The sequence below is a fragment of the Chiloscyllium plagiosum genome, unplaced genomic scaffold (assembly GCF_037043375.1).
Source record: "Chiloscyllium plagiosum isolate Xiang-an unplaced genomic scaffold, Cpla_swu_hap1 HiC_scaffold_36, whole genome shotgun sequence".
NCBI classification, from domain to species: Eukaryota; Metazoa; Chordata; class Chondrichthyes; order Orectolobiformes; family Hemiscylliidae; genus Chiloscyllium; species Chiloscyllium plagiosum.
This window is the reverse complement of record NW_028270174.1, coordinates 2,240,915-2,262,252: the sequence shown is the minus strand read 5'-3', so window position 1 is coordinate 2,262,252 and position 21,338 is coordinate 2,240,915. Positions and strand designations below refer to the sequence as shown.

General features: G+C 42.0%; 1 protein-coding gene across 3 annotated transcripts in view; it reads left to right on the top strand.

Moving 5' to 3' along the window:
• LOC122539545 (B-cell scaffold protein with ankyrin repeats-like) overlaps nucleotides 1–21,338 on the top strand; it is a 305,708-nt gene that overhangs the window by 240,312 nt on the left and 44,058 nt on the right. For all 3 annotated transcript variants that reach the window (XM_087979861.1, XM_043674515.2, XM_087979862.1), the window contains one exon: nucleotides 17,859–17,982. In XM_087979861.1, the coding sequence (XP_087835987.1) occupies nucleotides 17,859–17,982 (124 nt within the window). The remainder of the gene's footprint in view (nucleotides 1–17,858; nucleotides 17,983–21,338) is intronic.

The following is a 21,338-nucleotide window of genomic DNA, read 5'->3' as shown; positions in this document are numbered from 1 at the left end:
ATCAAACTTGCCCTCTTCTGCCAGTTATGCCATCAAGTATCTATTTTCAATACACGATCAGACATAGACTTCTCAATGAGGTTCCTTAAGGACATGAGTCTGTCCTTTGATAGTTTCCATGAATGCCAGATAATTAAAGTAAAAGCAGTTGGGATAATCAAATGGAAAATCCATGGTGTGATTTTAACAAGTCATTTATTATAACTCCCACTTATCGGCGTATCTATCATTCTCGGTTCATGATGTTCTGCCAAGGGCAGACCCTGATGTTTTAAATATATTGTCTTCCAGCAAGACTGTTCTAGGGCTTTGTAAAAGTAAAACAACAAAAAGTGGATGGAAAAATAAATTTACTAACACATTGCAATTTAGTCCTTAATTTACATATCATACCAAAATGATCTGATTGCCTGTCCCCCCCCCCCCCTTGAAGCATGAGTTGGTTCTTTGACAATCATTGAAACATAACAAAAATAACATAAGAACTAGGAGCAGGAATAGACAATTCAGCCTGTCGAGCCTGCTCCACCATTTGAAATGATCAGGCTGATCTCATCTCAGCCTCAATTCCACTTTCTTGCCCATTCACCATAACCCTTTAATCCATTACTGACTAAAACTCAGTTGGTCTCCTCCTTCAATTTACTCAATATCTCAGCATCCTCCACAGTCTAGGCATAATGCTTGCTTCAGATCTCCACTCCAACTGTAACCAGTGTTGAGAGTGTAGTGCTGGAAAAGCACTGCAGGTCAGGCAGCACCTGAGGAGCAGGAGAATCAACATTTCGGACATAAGCCCTTCATCAGGAATGAAAACTGCAACCCCATTCCAACTGTAATCAGTTCCAAGGCAGCTGGTGCCAAAAAAGCAAAATAATCCAGGAAATCTATTGGTAACAGAAAAAGAAAGTTGAAAATGCTCATCCCCAGCCCACTTTAAAGAAATTTCTTGATCACCCCCATTCTCATCCAGAGACCCTCAACCTTCCAATCGCTAGTCCATCACACAGGCCATGATCCCCTTCAATTACTGACCACCACACCACTTACCTTGACCCCACGAGATTCATGATTTGGCCTCAGGACCTAGCCCAGTGATTCCTCGCCAAGACTTCACTTATTTGTGACTGCCAGTGAATCACTTCACTAGAGCCCCAGAATCCTTCCCTAGCCTGTCCACATCCTTCTCTTTTCCACAAACATGTTCTTCAAAACCTAACTTTTGATCACTTGTCCTAATATCTTCTTATGTAGCTCAGTGTGAAATTTTAGAACCTGGGGGGAGTGCAAGATGGCAGCGATCTAGGAGGATTGCATTGCAGAGCTCCGCACTGCACCGCAGCACAGGCTGGACGAACCTTCAACCCGTGCTACCCAGACCATTGCGGTATCCTGGGACTCCAGAAAGATTGTGGATCCCAAGAAACTTCAAAAATGTAACCCACCTGTGTTTCCTGCCGTCCAGAGATGCTGAAAAAAGGAGGAGGAGTGTCCGAGGCCAGGCCCACGACCCAGCCTGCAGGATCCATGGACCCGATTACTTTCCAGGCCCTGGTGAACGAGCTCGCAAAATCTCGCAAGGTGTTGTGGAAACAAATAGAAGAGAAGCTGGCTCCAATCTCTATCATGCTGCAGAAGCATGAGCAGCAGCTAGGAGACCTGGAAAAGAGGACAGATGGGGTTGAGCACAGGGTCACAGTGGTGGAAGCTGATGCCAGTTCATCCAAGCCCTGGAGATGCAAGCCTGTAATTTGCATGACCAAATGGATGATCTTGAGAACACGGGCAGGAGAAAAAATATTCAGATCATTGGTCTGCCTGAGGGTAAGGAAGGTGAGTGGCTTGGGGAATTTATTGAGAACTGGCTACTGAAATTCCTTAATTTGGAGGCTAGCATGAAAGGCTCGAAGATCAAGAGGGCTCACCGGATCACGGCGCAGAGATCAGGCTTGGGACAATGTCCTCACCCTATCCTCGTGTGGTTCCGTTACTATAGAGATAAGGAGAGAATCATGGAAGCTTCCAGAATCCAGGGGAAGGATCCGAAGGCCCTAACTTATGAGGTCTCTAAGATCATGTACTTCCAGGACTTCTTAGCAGCAGTGATCCAGAAAAGAATATCTTATGATGTTGTCAAGAGAAGACTGAGGAAGCTTGGGATCCAGTACTCTCGGGTATCTGGCGGTGCTTCGGAACACCTTAGATGAATCCATACATCGCTTTGACACATTGGAGAAGGCAAGAGACTTTGTGGATAAATTAATCTAATCTGAACAATTTAGTATGTATAACTAGTAGTGTTGTTTGGGTATGTCTTTGTTGTTTTGTTAAAAAACAGAGGAAGTCCAGATGGACCCTTTTTCTATTTTTTTTCTATTGATAATAATTTGGTTTAAACTATGTTTGGCAGCGGTTGAGATGTGTATTTTCAATTTCTAAGTTAAGATATACCAAAGGATGGGTGGGGTATTCACCCTTGTTTATCTTTAAAAAAATTTCTTTATTCATATTGCTATGCTATGGTGTGTTTACTTTCTTTTCTGCTTGTGTTCACGCTCGCTAGGAGAAAGGGTGGGATGGCTAGATGCCTACTTATGCGCAGTTTGAGATGGGTTGCCCCTTCCAGGCAGGGGTGAGCTCCCCTATTCAGCGCCGTTGGCACTTTATATGTTGATTTGTTTTTTGTTTTTTGTTGATTTTAATTTTTAATAGTTTTGTAGGTTTGTTAAATGTAGTGGCTTTAGTTTATGTAGTTTTTATGTTTGATGGATCATGTGACACTAAGGCTCAGCGATTTGTGGTTCGAGTTTCTCCTCTCTGGAATTTAAATGTTACTGCAGAAGGTTATGGCTAATGACTTGATTAAATGGCGTACCTGGAATATCAAGGGGAGTCACTCACCAACTAAGAGGAAGCAGGTATTTTTGAGTCTTAGAAAGCAGAAGGTGGATATTACTTTGTTACAGGAGACACACTTGGATGATAGGGAGCATTTGAAATTACAGCATAATGGCTTTGATCGAGTTTATTTTTCATCATTTAATACCAGAAGTAGGGGAGAGGCTATATTTGTTAGGAAAAATCTTCCATTTAAGTTACTAGAGTGTGTTAAAGACACACATGAGAGGTTTGTAATTCTTAAAGCTTTGATAAATAGGGAAGAATATGGCATTTTAAACATTCATTGCCCTCCAGCTCATCCCCTCAAATGTTTGGTAGATGCACTTTCTAAACTGATCAGTCACGAGTCCTGGCACATCATTACTGGTAGAAATTTGAACTGTCTCATAGATCCCACACTAGATAGGTTGCCTACAGGCAGGGATTTTACATTTTTCTCCAATCTGCACAGATGTCACACCAGGATTGATTTTTTTCTGACCCCTGTGGCAACCCTGGACTTGGTGGCATCTTGCGCGATTGGTAATATTACCATCTCTGATCACGGTCCAGTGTACCTGTTGGTTAAGGTTAAGGATGTTGCAGTGGGTTCAAGGCACTAGTGAATGGATCCCTTTATCCTCAAGGATAATAAGTTTGTGGCGTATTTCTCTCGGGAATTTCGAGCATTCCTAGACTTTAACTCAGGCTCGGTTAGTAGTCCATCCGTCCTTTGGGAAACTGCCAAAGCCTATGCCAGGGGGTTAGTTATCTCCTACTCTGCCAGTAGGAAGTGGCAGAAGGGTGAGCAGCACTGTCTCCTCGAAGCACGGTTGAAGACAGCTGAGAAGGCTTACTTTGACAGACCCTCGTTGGTCTAACTACAGAGGATTATGGCGCTACGGTCTGCATTGAATTCCGTGCTCACGCAGACACAAAGAAGGAGCTTACTTTTGCAAAGCAAAGATTATATGAGCATGGTGACAGGCCAGACAAATACTTAGCTTGTCTTGCTAGGAAAAGGAGTGCCCCACAAGCCATACGGCAATTAGGGAAGGGTCTGGGAACCTGACACGTGAATCTAAAAAGATGAATGTGGCATTTCAGAGATTTTACTCACAGTTATACCAATCTGAGGGTTGTGAGGAAGGATGGGCCAAAATGGAATCTTTTTTAAGGACCTGGAGCTCCTGGGTGTGACCCCCGAACAACAGTCCTTTCTCAATGTCCCCTTATCAGAGCAAGAAGTGCAGGAAGCTGTGAGACCGCTTCAGAGGAGAAAGACGCCCGGTCCTGACAGGTGAATTCTATAAGGAATTTATAAACATATTGTCAATATGTTTAATGGTTCATACAGTCATGATTGTCTCCCACCATCTCTGAGAGAGGCCAATATTTCACTTATTCTTGAAAAAGGGAAGGTCCCGGAAGACTGTGCTTCATACAGGCTCTTCACTGTAAAATCTTCACTCTTAAATATGGACTTTAAAATCCTCTCTCAGGCTCTCGTATTAAGGCTGGGGACTGTGTTACCTTCTGTTGTTAAAGAGGATCAGACGGGCTTCATAAAGTGTCGCGATCCTCCAATAATGTTAGGAGGCTGCTTATTGTAATTCAAGCATGTCAACAACAGTCAATAGAGGGATTGATGATTTCTCCAGATGCAGAGAAGGCATTTGACCAAGTTGAGTGGCCATACCTTTTCTATACTCTGGAGCGGTTTCGTTTGGGCGAAGTCTTTATAAGATGGGTAAAGGTTCCCTACAGTGGCCCTCTCAGTAGTCATCACTAATGGGGTATGATCAAGCAATTTTAACATTTTTAGAAGCAGCTGTCTAGGCTGTCCCCTTTCACCATTGCTTTTTACATTGATGATTGAACCATTGGCAGAGGCCATTCGTGAGGATCCTAACATATCAGCTCCAGAAGTGGGGTCAAAATTACAAAAGATTTTGTTGTATGCAGACGATATCCTAATTTTTTTGTCAAATCCAGCAGTTTTCAGTGCCTCGCCCGATAACAATGCATCTGTGCGTTTGGTGCTTTTTTGGGGTACAGGATTAATTTTGTGAAATCAGAGGCTATGTCTATGGGTGGTCTTACAAAGGAGCTAGGACTTGAGGGCAAATATCAATTCCCACTTAAGTAGTCACAGGGGGCTTTTGTGTATTTGGGCATATTCATTACTCCAGTTCTGGATCAGCAGTTCAAAGCCAATTGTGTTCAATTATTTGACAAAATCAAACAAGACCTTCAAAGGTGGTAGGCACTTCTGGTCTCATGGTTGGGTCGGATATCACTTATTGAGATGAATATTCTTCCTGGTTTGCTGTACCCTATACGGATGCTCCCCCTGATTTTCAATAAGCAAACATTCAGGAGACTGAATGGCTGGTTCAGCTCCTTTATTTGGCATCGTAAGCGGCCCCTCAGTAAATTAGCTAAACTGTCACTATCTCACAGATTTCAGGGAATGGACCTTCCGGACATTAAAAACTACCAACTAACCTCGCTTTTATCCTATCTGAGTGACTGGGCTTGTAGGGACCCTCTTCAATAATGGTTAGATATCGAAGCCTCCCAGTTTGCTGTTTTTGGACAAAATTACGACAGTTAGGGAATATTGCCATAACCCAATAGTCATCAATACTGTTAAAGCATGGAGGGCAATTTGGCAGAGGGAAGGCAATATTGGCAAAACACCTTTTACACCTTTAGTGGGTATGCCGGGTTTTCAACCGGGGATGATAGATTCAGGATTTAATTGTTGGGCAGCTTGCCTTGCATGGGCGATTTATTTGAGGGAGACGTAATGATGTCCTTCGATCATGAGCTATCTAATAGGGACCTCTTTCATTTTTTTCAAGTTAGGGATTTTATTCAAAAAAAGACTACACTTTTGACTGATATCTACAAATTTAACATAGAGAGGAGGGTACTCAGTGCTAAGACTACACTTTCTGTCAGTACCTCATATCATCAATTGGGGGGTGCCACCTCAGATGAGTTCGATCAACTTTGCAGAGTGTGGGAGAGAGAAGTCTCCCCAGAGGCATGGGAGGATATTTGGGAGAATGCAAGGAAGATATCAATTTGCCATAGGACCCATGCTTTATAGTTGAAGATTCTCCACAGGGTCCACTTGGCTCTGAATCGTTTGTCAAAATTTAAACCAGGGGTATCTTCAACGTGTCCCAAGTGCAAGGTCTGTATGGGCACTCTTACCCATTGTCTCTGTGGTAGGCTTCAAACATACTGGAGTGCTGTGGCGGGTGCAATGGAAAGGATTTTGGGTGTAAGGGTGGATCTCTCTTCTTCTTGGCCTGTCCAGTGTATTCTTTGTAGATGTGCATAAGATAACACTTTTCAATATCCTCAGTTTTTGCGCAAGAAAGAATATCTTGCTAGGCTGAGTATCCGAAAATCCTCCGGGCTTGTCGGGTTGGCAGAAGATTGTTGTGGAACATGTCCACTTGGATTTTCTCACAAGTATGGTACACCACAAAACTGAGAATTTTTATAAGATATGACAGCTCTTTTTGGAATACCTGGACACCAGATTTATCTGCCACACTAATAAGGGCTTTTATGTAGCCGTAATGATTGTGTTTTACAAGTCCAATATCCAGGGAGGAGGAACTGTGAACTTATGAGTATCTTGTTTGGCTGAGTTGAGTTATTACTATTTATTAGATTGTTGTTGGTTATTATTTATTTAATTAAATAGCTAGGTTTATTTATTCTATATTTTTCTATATATGTTTATACGTTTGTACATGAGGATGGGTTGTGGGGTTTTTTAAGTATTTTTTTGTACTGTTTTGAATTGTATTGTTTTGTATTTGTTGTAATGTTAAAAAATCTACTTTTTTCAATAAAAATATGTTATAAAAAATTTAGAACATAGAACATTACAGCGCAGTACAGGCCCTTTGGCCCTCAATGTTTCGCCAGCCTGTGGAACCAATCTGAAGCCCATCTATCCTACACTATTCCATTATCATCCATATGTTTATCCAATGACCATTTAAATGCCACTAAAGTTGGTGAGTCTACTACTGTTTCAGGCAGTGCAATCCACGCCCCTACTACTCTCTGAATAAAGAAACTACCTCTGACATCTGTCCAATGTCTATCACAGCTCAATTTAAAGCTATGTCCCCTTGTGCTAGGCATCACTATCCGAAGAAAAAACCTCTCACTGTCCACCCTATCTAACCCTCTGATTATCTTATATGTCTCAATTAAGTGACCTCTCAACCTTCTTCTCTCTAACAAAAACAGCCTCAAGTCCCTCAACCTTTCCCGTAATACCTTCCCTCCATGCCAGGCAACATCATAGTAAATCTCCTCTGCATCCTTTCCAAAGTTTTCACATCCTTCCTATAATGCGGTGACCAGAACTGTACACAATACTCCAAGTGCGGCCACACCAACATTTTGTACAACTCCAGCATGACCTTGTATCTCTGAAACTTAATCCCTCTACCAATAAAAGCTAACACACAGTATGCTTTCTTAACAACCCTATCACCCTGGCTGGCAACTTTCAGGGATCTATGTACATGAACACTGAGATCTCTCTGCCTCTCTACACTACCAAGAATCTTACCATTAGTCCAATACTCTTTATTCCTGTTGCTCCTTCCAAATAGTGTTTCATTATCTCTGCTGTGAATTGTCTTGGAAGGTTTTATCTCACGAGAAGCACTGTGAAAGTCTAGGTTGTTGTTGTAATCCAGATAAGACCATAAGATATAAAGCAAATTAGGCCATTCGGCCCAACAGGTCTGCTCCGCTATTCAACCATGGCTGATATGTCTCTCAACCCCATTCTCCTGCTTTCTGTCAGTAATTCTTGATTCCCTTTCCAAATAAGAACTTATCTATCTCTGTCTTAAATATACTCAATGACTTGGCCTCCACAGCCTTTGGTGACAATGAGCTCCACCGATTAACCACCCTCTGGCTGAAGAAATTCCTCCTCATCTCAGTTTAAAGGTCATCTCTTCACTCTGAGGCTGTGCCTGCAGATCCTAGTCTGTCCTATTAGTGAAACATCTTCTTCACACACATTCTATCAAGGTCTCTCAGTATTCTGTAAGTTTCGATCCGACTCTCCCCATATCCTTTGAAACTCCATTGAATACAGACCCCCAGGGTCATTCTTGTAAACCTCCTCTGGATTCCTCCAATGCCAGCATATCCATTCCTCGATATGGGGCCCAAAACTGCTCAATATTCCAAATGCCCCATACACCCATGGGCTGTCATCTTATTTAGCAGCCTCCAGTACGGTATCTTGTCAAAGGCCTTCTGTAAATCCAAATACATCACGTTCACTGGCTCTCCTTTGTCTAACTTGTCATTTCCTAATCTCCAAAACCAGCATTATTGCTACATTGTGGTCCAAAACTACTTCTGTAGTTCAACATACTTGTGCATGATGCAAAATTGAAACTCAGTACATCAACCATTCTACTTTGATTCTACTTAATGATCCTATTAACGTGGTTTATTGAATGAATGCTGTGGAGAATGCTTATCAGCTGGCACAAATCTTAAAAATTATTTTGTGGTCTCAGTAATCTTCCAGTCAGTTATGTGTTAATGGATTTCTGCAGCCAATGGCAATTTCTAAAGCAGAAAAGCAAAAGTTTCATTTCAAGTAATAAACTATGTATATTCCACGAACCCCACAAAGTCATTTATATAAATGATTTGAATATGAATATAGGGGGGCATGCTTAGTAAGTTTGCAGATGGCACCAAAATTGGTGGTGTAGTGGACAGTGAAGAAGGTTATCCCAGAGAACAACAGGACCTTGATCAGATGAGCTGAGGAATGGCAGAAAAATTTAATTTAGATAAATGTGGGGTGTTGTATTTTAGTAAGGCAAATCAGGGCAGGACTTATCCACTTAACGGCAGGGTTTTGAGGAGTGTTGCCAAACAAAGGGACCTTAGAGTGCAGATTCATAGTTCCTTGAAAGTGGAGTTGCAGGTAGACAGGGTAGTGAAGAAGGCATTTTGTACACTTGCCTTTATTGGTCAGTGCATTGATTATAGGAGTTGGGAGATCATCTGCAGATGTACAGGATGTTGGTTAGGCCACTTTTGCAATATTGCTTTCAATTCTGGTCTCCCTGCTATATGAAGGATGTGTTAATCTTGAAAGGGTGCAGAAATGATTTATATGTTGCCAGGGTTGGAGGATTTGAGCTGTAGGGAGAGGTTGAATAGGCTGGGGCTTATTCAGATGTTCTTTGAAGCAATCTGTGAGTAGTCGTCCAGTCTCCCCAATGTAGAGGAGACCACATTGGGAGCAACGGAAACCTTCCACATCTATCAAAGTTTCACCTGCACTTCCACTCATGTCATTTACTGTACCCTTTGCTCCTGATGCGGTCTCCTCGACATTGGGGAGATGGGATGCCTACTTGCAGAACGCTTCAGAGAACATCTCTGGGACACCCACACCAAGAAAATCCACCGCCCCATGGCTGAATGATTCAACTCACCCTCCCACTCTGCCGAGGACATGCAGGTCCTGGTCCTTCTCCATCACCACTCCCTTACCACCTGATGCCTGGAGGAAGAATGTCTCATCTTCCGCCTCGGGACCCTTCAACCCCAGGGCATCAATGTGGACTTCACCAGTTTCCTCATTTCCCTTCCCCCCACCTCACCCCAGTTCCAATCTCCCAGCTCAACACTGCCCTCGTGACTTGTCCCACCTGTCAATCTTCCTTCCCATCTATCCGCTCCATCCTCCTCTCCAACCTATCACCTACACCCTCGTCTCCGTCAACCTATTGCACTCTCAGCTCCCTTCTTCCCAGTCTCATCCCCCTCCCATTTATCTCTTCACCCCCGAGGCTCCCAGCCTCATTCCTGATGAAGGGCTTTTGCCCAAAACGTCGATTTTCCTGCTCCTCAGATGCTGCCTGACCTGCTGTGCTTTTCCAGCACTACTGTAATCTCCAGCATCTGCAGTACCCACTTGCACCCAATGTAGTCCATCAAGTCTGCTTTACCATTCAATGAGATCATGGCTGATCCAATAACCACCACTCTACTTTCCTGTCTTTTTTCCATAATCATTGATCCCCTTACTGATCGAAAATTTGTCTGTCTCAGCTTTAACTTAACAAACCAACTTCTACAGTTCTTTGCCTTAAAGAATCCCACAGATTCACTATCCTTAGAAAATAAATTCTTCCACATATCTGTCTTAAAAGAGCAAATCCTTACTCTGAGATTACACCTTTTTCCCAATTTCTCCTATGCTGGAAGAAAAGTCAATCTTACCGTCTCCAGTTTTTACAAGTAACTGAAAGTCCCTAATCTCTGGAAGCATTCTCGTCCTTTGTTGAAATTGAGACTGTGGTGCTGGAAAAGTATAGCAGGCCAGACAGCAGCCAAGTAGCAGGAGAATCGACGTTTTGGGCAAGAGCCTCCTGATGAAGGGCTTTTGCCCAAAATGTCGATTCTCCTGCTCCTCAGATGCTGCCTGACCTGCTGTGCTTTTCCAGCAACACTCTCGACTCTGATCTCTACTATCTGCAGTCCTCACTTTCTCTTCTGTTGAAGTTAGCTGATTAATCTGGACTGTGAAGAGAACTTTTGAGCAGTTGATGTAAATTGTTGAAGCATTCTGTATATAATAAACGGATGTTTGAATGTGATATTCCTCACGGTAAAATGACAGTGTCAGTGTGATGTTCAGTACAAGTCATCAAGCCTCCATTAGAGACATTGCTCTGTAATAATAAATGACAACTTCTGAATGAAATCAATGGGACTGGATTTGAGAGGAGTTAGTTAAATTAACTGTCATGCAAATTCTCTGCAGTTGCCAGGAAACAATATATTCAAAATATGTTTGTGAATCTTGCCTCCTTGTAAATCTGCAGAAACCACAATAATGATCATCAGATTAATCTTGTTACTTCATGCTAACAGTGAACAATGATATATTCTAACCCAGGGTACTAGGCTGAACACTGAGCAAGAAAGCTATCTTCATTTTATAGGAAGTTTAGCAATCCTGAATTGGTAGTTGACATAAGATGAAAGCTGGTGTGTTGTTTAGCATCTGTCAATGCAATGCTTGAGGGGAATAACTAAAAAGGAAAAACAATGAGAGTCATAAGGGTCAGAAAACATCTGACATTGGCCTTGTCTGAGTTCACCTCCTTCAGTCTAATTTGAGTTGGGTCTCCAGATCAATTCCTTATCTCTTTAATTTCTGACCTATAATTGGTGCGAAGTTCATTTCCAGGTTGTCATCTCACATGGTATTCAGTGTGCTGTCACCTAGCCTGCAAAGTGGGAAAACCAATACCAGTGTGGCCAGATCCTCACAACTGATAGAGTGGGAGGAGAATGAATCGGGAATTCAGGACAAGCTTCTCTACCTTGAGGTTAGTGAGAGTGTGGAATTCATTACCACAGGGAATGGTTGATGTGAATAGTTGCTGAACAAAGGGACCTTGGAGTGCAGGTTCATAGCTCCTTGAAAGTGGAGTCGCAGGAAGATAGAATAGTGAAGAAGGCGTTTGGTATGCTTTCCTTTATCGGTCAGAGTATTGAGTACAGGAGTTGGGAGGTCATGTTGCGGCTGTACAGGACATTGGTTAGGCCACTGTTGGAATATTGCGTGCAATTCTGGTCTCCTTCCTATCGGAAAGATGTTGTGAAACTTGAAAGGGTTCAGAGGAGATTTACAAGGATGTTGCCAGGGTTGGAGGATCTGAGCTACAGGGAGAGGCTGAACAGGCTGGGGCTGTTTTCCCTGGAGCGTCAGAGGCTGAGGGGTGACCTTATAGAGGTTTACAAAATTATGAGGGTCATGGATAGGATAAATAGACAAAGTCTTTTCCCTGGGGTCAGGGAGTCCAGAACTAGAGGGCATAGGTTTAGGGTGAGAGGGGAAAGATATAAAAGAGACCTCAGAGGCAACTTTTTCACACAGAGGGTGGTACGTGTATGGAATGAGCTGCCAGAAGATGTGGTGGAGACTGGTACAATTGCAACATTTAAGATGCATTTGGATGGGTATATGAACAGGAAGGATTTGGAGGGATATGGGCCAGGTGCTGGCAGGTGGGACTAGTTTGGGTTGGGATATCTGGTCGGCATGGACGGGTTGGACCGAAGGGTCTGTTTCCATGCTGTACACCTCTATGACTCTAAGTACATGAGGGAGAAAAGACTAGACGGATAGGATGATCAAGTGAGATGAGGAAAGATAAGAAAAGACTTGTGGACCAATAAGACTAACGTGGACCAGTTTCTCTGCTGTAAATTCAATGTCATTCTATATACAAGAGTTTTGACAGCTTGCTTGTATGAGTCCAGCAAAAGCTTTGTCAGTATTTGGAAATATTCAGCCTAAATAATCACTAAAAGATGCCCTCTCTCAGATGTGTTAAAATAAACCATTACTAACCTACATGAATATTTCTACCATCTGATTATCCAATGGTAAACAATATTTTGACTGTTTCACAAATCATAAAACATCAGGAGATGTTTTCATCTTTTTTGATATTGTTAATGATCGGGATGTAAATTGTGGCTTTGCTACAATCTTTAGCCCATAACTGTCCACTTTCCTGTCAATATCCAACAGACCAAAGGAACACATTTAATATGTAAATGAAAAGCGACTGCATGTGAAAGCAATTTCGCTTCCTTTATTTATAATGTCAGCATTAAAACTATTGAAATGGATATCTCGTAAATTATTTAGTACCTGCAATTTTGCAAGCCTCTTGTCATTCTTCCTAATGTCAATGGAATATAACAGGGAGAACAATGAATTGGGATTTGAATTATTCGTTGCTAGGCTACAGTGGGTGGGGGGGAAAGGAGAAACAGTTATTTGCAGTGAATGCGTAGGCAGAATAAGATTTGTTCTTTCAGGTAATATCAAAAGTCTGTTGTTTCTTGTGTTTTGGTACAGTACCACAAATGAATTCTTGAAAACCTCCTTTTATCCGACAGCACAGCCCTGCTGTTTGCAATTAGGGTGGTTTCAGATGCAAATGAGACAGCTCCACGCAAATATTGCAGAGTTTAAGCCCATTTTAACACAGACACAATTATATGTGTAAAAGGTCAATAAAAATTATCATCAGTCCCATATTGTTGGTTAATTAAGGTCAGACAACTGTTGCAAAATTATTTCCCCCCCCCCCCCCCCCCCCAAGTGCGCAGGTAAGGAAGAAAGTGGCAGGACTGTGAAAGCTGAGAATCAGTCCCGAGGTGTTCGTAGTGGATGGTAATTTACACAATCCCCACACATAAACCTCTGAGCTTTCAGCCCAATATCTGTCAATCACAGTGTGGAGGTCACTGCTGTAAGTTACATAAGCCACAGTGAAAACAAATGCTTACATAGATTCCACTGGGAAATCAATAGATGTCGACTGATTTTTATTATATAAGGACTAATTTAACAAGTGTGATACCAGCAATAGTTCGGAACATGTAGCTAGCAGGCCAGTGATTTCCGGATGTGTACTCCCAGAGGCTGAGGCTATTTGCCAAGAATGTGTGTTTATAAAACCAGTACTGTATTAGAAAGGAATTGTTTCGTGACAAGTGCAAGAATCTTTCATTTAAGCACTTTGCAGTATGTTAAGTTTGTTCAAGTCAAGAGAGCTGGGATTAGTCTAAAACAGAGAAAGTTAAGAGAATATTGAATTGAGGGGTTCAAAATCATGAATCCTTTCAAAAGAGTATAAATGCGAGATGCTGCATTTTGGGAAAGCAAATCTTGCAAGACTTATACACTTAATGGTAAGGTCCTAGGGAGTGTTGCTGAACAAAGAGACCTTGGAATGCAGCTCCTTGAAAGTGGAGTCGCAGGTAGATAGAATAGTGAAGAAGGCGTTTGGTATGCTTTCCTTTATTGGTCAGAGTATTGAGTACCGGAGTTGGGAGGTCATGTTGTGGCTCTACAGGTCATTGGTTAGGCCACTTTTGGAATATTGCGTGCAATTCTGGTCTCCTTCCTATTGGAAAGATGTTGTGAAATTTGAAAGGGTTCAGAGGAGATTTACAAGGATGTTGCCAGGGTTGGAGGATCTGAACTACAGGGAGAGGCTGAACAGGCTGGGGCTGTTTTCCCTGGAGCGTCGGAGGCTGAGGGGTGACCTTATAGAGGTTTACAAAATTATGAGGGGTATGGATAGGATAAATAGGCAAAGTCTTTTCCCTGGGGTTGGGGAGTCCAGAGCTAGAGGGCATAGGTTTAGGTTGAGATGGGAAAGATATAAAAGAGACCTAAGGGGCAACATTTTCACACAGAGGGTGGTACGTGTATGGAATGAGCTGCCAGAGGAAGTGGTGGAGGCTGGTACAATTGCAACATTTAAAAGACATTTGGGTGGGTATATGAATAGGCAGGAGGAATATGGGCCAGGTGCTGGCAGTAGGACTAGATTGGATTGGGATATCTGGTCGGCATGGATGGGTTGGACCGAAGGGTCTGTTTCCATGCTGTACATCTCTATGACTAAGTCTCTATGAGTAGATAGGGAGACAATGCTTCCATCATCAGGAAGGCCAGCCACCAGAGAACACAGATTTAAGGTCATTAGAAGAAGAATCAGAGGCAAAATGTGAAGATTTTTTTCTTTATTTGGAGAATTGTATAGACACAAGTTAGGAACAGGAAGATGCTTTCAGCCCGTTAATTCTGCCCTACCAATTAATAAGAACATCTAGCTAATCTAGCAAATCCACATTCTCATCTACCTCCCTGATAACCTTTCAACCATTTGTTTATCAAGATTTATCTATCTCTGCCTTAGAAATATTGAAAAACTATTCTTCCACCATTTATTTGAGGAAGAATGTTCCAAAGACTCACTGAGAGTAGAAAATTTGCCCAATTTGTCTTCAGTGGGCCCTTACTGTGAAACAGTGACCCCCTAGTTGTAGATTTGAGGGAGAAGGAAATTGAGAGATATTAGTGTTGAAACTGGACAGAACAGTATATTATAAGAGTTTTTGTGGCTGAAGAAAATTGCAGATATAGGGGCCATGGAGGGATTTTAAAATGTGGATGAGAATTTTAAAATTGAGACTTTGCTAAACTGGGTGTCAACATAGACTGGTGAGGACAAGATGGATAGGTGAACAAGACATACTGCAAGGTTCATACTGAAAGTAGAGTTTTATATGAATGGATTTTACAGAGGTTTTACTTGCAAGTGATTAACCAGTCAGGGAAGTGCTGAAATAGTCAAGTCTGGAGGTAACAAAAGCATGGCTGAGGGTTTCAGCGTCAGATGAGCAGAGGCAGGAATAGAGATGGATAATGTTATCTAACATTGGTTCTTACAGAACAGGCAATAGACTTCACAAATATATTATCATCAGTTATAGTTACTGTAGTTTAAAAACAATTGATAGGAATTCTGATAAATCATACAATAGCAAAGAGTATCTGCCAATCATCAGTGCAAATTACATTATTCAAGCTCTGGTAAGAGCAGGATAATGTCTGTAATTTACTGAGGCCTGGCACTGAGTTTAAGACTGCAGGTTCATTAATAATGTTGCCTTACAGAGTCATTGACTGAGATTGCCTTGTTTATATATCTGCAGCTTCAGTACAATCCCCTCTCTCCGCGTGATTTACTACGTATTTTTATTTTGTAAGTGTCTGTGAAAAGAAAGGCATGCATTTCTGTAGTACTTTCATGATCCCAGAATGTCCCAAAATGCTTTACAGGCAATAAAATAGTCACTTTCATAATGAAGAAATTGCAGCAGCCAATGTGTGCGCAGCAAGATCCACAAGAAACACGATGAAGATCAAATAATCTGAGTTGTGGTGTTGATTGAGTGATAAATATTGGTCAGGACACCATATTTAACTCCCATCCTGTTCTTCTTTCAAATAGTCATAAGATCTTTAATGCCTTGTTTAAACTCCATTGAGAGAAAGTGAGGACTGCAGATGCTGGAGATCAGAGTCGAAAGTGTGATGCTGGAAAAGCACAGCAGATCAGGCAGCATCTGAGGAACAGCAGAGTCGATGTTTCGGGCATAAGCCCTTCATTAGGAACCATTGTAAAATCCATTGTAAAAGATAGCACTTCTGTCAGTGTGGCATTCCTTCACGACTCCATTGGACTATGTGTTCAAATCTCTGAAGTGAGACTTGAACACAACTTACTGACTCAGAGGTGAAAAACTATCCACTGAGACATAGCTATGAGAAATAAAAATTATTTGACTTTTTTTAGCACCATAAAGTGCATATAATTGCAGTCACCTTTTACAGTATACCAACTCTAGATCAGTCAGCATCCTAATCAGTTTACAGCTGTGACAACAATATGAAAAGGGTCTTAAATTTCCACAACATATTGGTTAGGCCCTTGCTGGAATTTTATTATTTTAATGTTCTGTGAGTAACAATAAGAAATAATATCTTGGATGTCTGCACGGAGGATTCACTAAATTGCTCCCAGGGAAGGAAAGGAGAAAAATAAATCAGTGTGATTATCTCACCAGAAAGGAAAAGTTTAAACAGGGAACGGATTCCGAGTATTAAAGTTTTTTGAGAGAGGCCATGGAGCAATTTTTTTTAACCTGAAGTTGATAAATTGATAATGGGATGAATTAGAAAGAGAAATTAGTTACCTTCACATTGCATCTATCACACCCTCCAGATGTTCTGATGAATATCACAGCCAATGAACTATTTTTTAAGTATTGCCAAACTTGTCAGCCAATTTGCAATGTCTCAGAAAATGGTACATCCAGTCATGAACTGTTACCTCCTATGAGCCTGAGAAACTCTCAAAGGTAAGACAAGAACCAAGTCTAAGTTCCAGGAACAAAGCTGACTAAAGAATGCTGACTTAGCTGTGTTTTGAATGCTTTTAATTGTAAGTACGTTTACAGTTCACAGTTGTCTTGAGAAGTAAGGGACAGATACAGTCACACGAGCCTATAAAACAACAAAGTGAATATTGATAGATATGGAATTAGCCAATGAGGCATACTCAGACTTAAAGCAGTATTCACAAACCTGCGAACCGTACCTAATTTAAACAATCTCCACAGTCTGTTTAAAATGAGTCTTCATGAACTCTCAAGCAAATCTCATGACCAAAGCAAACAGCAAAGTCTCCTGATAAAAGTCAGATTATTTCTGCAACAAAATGCAGTCACTGGAGGACAGTTACATAATATGAATAATGTCATAAAATGAATAATGTCATAAAATCAATTTCAATCCCTCACAGTAGTACCATCTCCAGCCATGATTGACAGAGGAGATTGTCCAATCATCTCCATTCTGATTGAGCCTTGGGTGTCAATATATTATTGTTAAAAGGTATTTTTGTTTGTTTCACTTTGTTATAATTTCATGAAAATATTGAAATTATTATTTTACATTCAGGGATGGCATTCCTAGTTGTACCTGATCAATTTACGTGCATTTTAATTTTTCTCATGTGATGTTTTAATTTGTATGTGTGGTTTAGCCATTGAATATAAGTGATGGAGACTATTTGATAAAAGAAATGAAAAAAATAAAAAAATTAAGTACTATTCAAATGTGGCACAGTAGCTCAGTGGTTAGCACTGCAGCCTCACAGCACCAGGGACCCGGGTTCGATTCCAGCCTTGGGCGACTGTCTGTGTGGAATTTGCACGTTCTCCATGTGTCTGTGGTGGGTTTCCTCCGGGTGCTCCGGTTTCCTCCCATAGTCCAAAGATGTGCAGGTCAGGTGGATTGGCCATGCTAAATTATCCATAATGTTAGGTACATTAGTCAGAGGGAATTGGTTTGCTCTTTGGCGGGTCAGTGTGGATTTGTTGGGCCGAAGGGCCTGTTTCCACACTGTAGGGAATCTAATCTTAAAAAAAAGTGACATTTTGGGAAAACCCATTGGAAATGAACTAAATCCTTTGATACAGTCATTTTGTTTATTCTGAAACAGGTGACAACTGAGAGACACCGGTGGAAGGAAGCATTCCAGAATAATTATGATGTTCAACAATGTGTGGAAAAAGAGAAAGAGGAAAATATCTATGAAATGATGGCAGAGTGCAATATAAAGAGCTGTAAGTACCATCTAACCATCGGAAAGTAAAGGACATAACAAACCTGAAATCAGTGGTCAGTCCCAAAATCTCATACCTTGATTGTCCTGGAATCTCTGACAAATTCTTCCTGAAAATCTGTGTCTGATTCTCTTTATTCTGGCAAATGAGGTGGGCTGAGTGTTTGTAGTGAACATTTGGGTAACAGTAAGCGGTATAATTTCAAATGGGATGAGAAACCAGTGCTGATTCTTCCGGGCAAAACCTACTGAACCACACAAACATATGAAATAGGAAGGTCGATCATAGGCCTTTAATTCTCGTGGCGGCAAGAAGGAGGCAGACTTTGGGCGTGCCACTACTCCACCCAAATAATGCCTTTCCTGCCTCTAAGTTCATCACTTGAATGGAACTGAGGGAGACTATCTGAAAAATTGAACATGAAAATAATGAATAGGTGTCAAAGGGGAGACAATGGCCTAGTGGCGACGTCACTAAACTATTTATTCTCGAGAGCCAGGAAATGGTCTGGGATCCAAGGTTCAAATCATAACAGATTTCAATAAAAGTCTGGAATTAAGAGTCTAATGATAACTATAAAACCACCGTTGATTGTTCATTAGTTCTGTCTTGTCCTTCAGGGAAGGAAAGTGTCTTAAACTGGTCTGGCCTACTTATGATTCTTAATTGCCAATTAGGGCAATTAGGGATGGGCAATAAATGTTGGTCCAACTAGTGACGCCCACGTTCCATGAATAAATTTTAAAAACATTCTGGGAGCAGAAACTACCACTTTGTGACTTGCTGGGCTGAATCTTATTTTTTTTTGGCTAAGTCTAATTTGTGTCAAATTTTTGGAGAGCTACAAGGTCTGATGATTTTATCAAACTCACGCACATTAAGTACCTCCCTCATGTCTGATTCCGGACCCATCTTACCACATATTATTCCCAGAAAAAGTCACAATTCAACAGGTATCCAGTAAAACACCAGCATCTCCTGTGCTCACACCAACATTACAAACATGAGCTTTTATTTACAGAAATCAAAAGGAGCACAAATAAAACTGATAAAGGATGAAGTTCACTTCATCAATGGAAAACAGCTCTCAGCATCATGACCATCATTGTCCACGATGATCTGCTGCACCCAGTTCTCATCCTTTGGAAGCAGTGTCAATGAGATTTCCTCTGGCTTGTAGCACCTGATGCAACTGAACTTTGTCAAGGACACCAACAGCTTCCTCCTCCCCTGTGATGTCATCCTCCTGGTTAGAAGAATGTGCTGTTCCCCCAGTTCCTCTGCATCCAGCACATCACCTTGTTGCTTTCTCCTGTTGTGCAGAGCACAGCATACCAGGATAATGTGGAATACTCTTTCCAGACTCTATTGGAAGATTCCACCAATTTGATCCAATCGGCAGAACCGCATCTTCAGCATCCCCATCGTCTGTATACTCTAGCATCTGGTTGAGGCATGGTAGCATTGTATCTGCATCAGTAAGGAAGCTACACAATGGAACCGTGGGTAGCCTTTATCCCCAGTAACCAGTCTTCTAAGGCACCTAGACTCTCAAACTACTCGGTACACAAAACTGCTTCAGGATGTATGAGATGTGATAACTGCCAGGGGAGCAGAAACTCACCGCCAGGAAGTGGGCTCGATGATCATAGATCACCTGAGCATTAATCAACTGAAACCCCTTCCTCTTATTGAATTCCACGGTGTTGTGATACGGCTCTCTCAGTTGATGGCACCATGGGAAAACCCAAGTATGTCCCTGAATCCGGGTTGCAGCACTGATCTTGTCACAGAGAAGCAAAATGGACTGGTGCAATCCTGTATATACTGCATTGTTCAGTGCTCTGGCGCATTTGTAGATGCATGACTGAAAGATCCCACACAGATCACCCTTTGCTCCCTGGAAGGAGCCGGTAGCTTAGACATTCACTGCTGCAGTGACCTACCAGGAGAAAGTGGCGTCCCACTCCAGCACCCAGCACAGTTCCAACTCAGTTTCCCAGGCCTTTTGGAGCCTGCAACTACACTGCGCCTCAATCACTCCCAGGAGATAGAATTAGGGCCCCAATGCTCTTCCCTCCTGCTCACCCCATGCATCCTGAGGGACTCTGTGGTTGTGACCTGTCCCTGAGATAGAACATAGAACAGTGCAGCAACCAGTATAGGCCGTTTGGCCCTTGATGTCGTGCCAACCTTTTATCCTACTCTAAGATCAAACTACCCGACATACCATTCATTTTACTAACAATCATGTGTCTTTCCAAATGTCGCTTAAATATTTCTAATGTATCCAACTCTACTCCCACTGCTGGCAGTGCATTTCACACACCCACCACTCTCTGTGTAAAGAACCAATCTCTGACATCTCCTCTACACCTTCCTCCAATCACCTTAAAATTATGCCCCTCATGGTAGGCATTTCTGTCCTGGGAAAAAGTCTCTGACTGTTCACTCTATCTATGCCTCTCATCATCTTGCCCACCTCTATCACCCTTCTTTGCTCCACTGAGAAAAGCTTTAGCTCCCTCTACCTTTCTTCATAAGACGTGCCCCCCAGTCCAGGCAGCATCCTGGTAAATCTCCTCTGCACCCTCTCTGAAGCTTTCACACCCTTCCTATAATGAAGTAACCAGAACTGAACACAATATTCCAAGTGTGGAGAAAGTGAGGACTACAGGTGCTGGCAATCATTTGAGAGTATGGTACTGGAAAAGTATAGCAGGTCAGGCAGCATCCAAGGAGCAGGAGAATCGACGTTTTGGGGTCTTATTCCTGATAAAGGGTTTATGCCCGAAGCGTCGATTCCCCTGCACTTGGATGCTGCCTGACCTGATGCACCACACTCTCGAGAATATTCCAAGTGTGGTCTAACCAGGGCTATAGAGCAGGGCATGACCTCATGGCTCTTAAACTCAATCCCTCTGCTAATGAAAGCCAACATATCAAAAGCCTTCTTACCAACCCTATCAACTTGGATGACAACTTTGAGGGATCTATGCATACGGACCCCAAGATCCCTCTGTTCCTCCACACTGCCAAGAATCCTGTCTCTAACCCTGTATTCTGTATTCAAATTCAACCTTCCAAAATGAATCACTTCACACTTTTCCAGGTTGAACTCCACCTGCCACATATCAGCCCAGTTGTGCATCCTATCAATGTCTTGTTGCAACCTACAATAGCCCTCCACTCTATCCACCACTCCAACGAGTTATCAACAAACTTACTAAACCACTCTTTCACTTCCTCATCCAAGTCATTTATAAAAATCACAAAGAGCAGAGGTCCCAGAATAGATCCCTGCAGAATACCACTGGTCACCGAGCTCCAGGTTAAATACTTTCCATCTACTACCA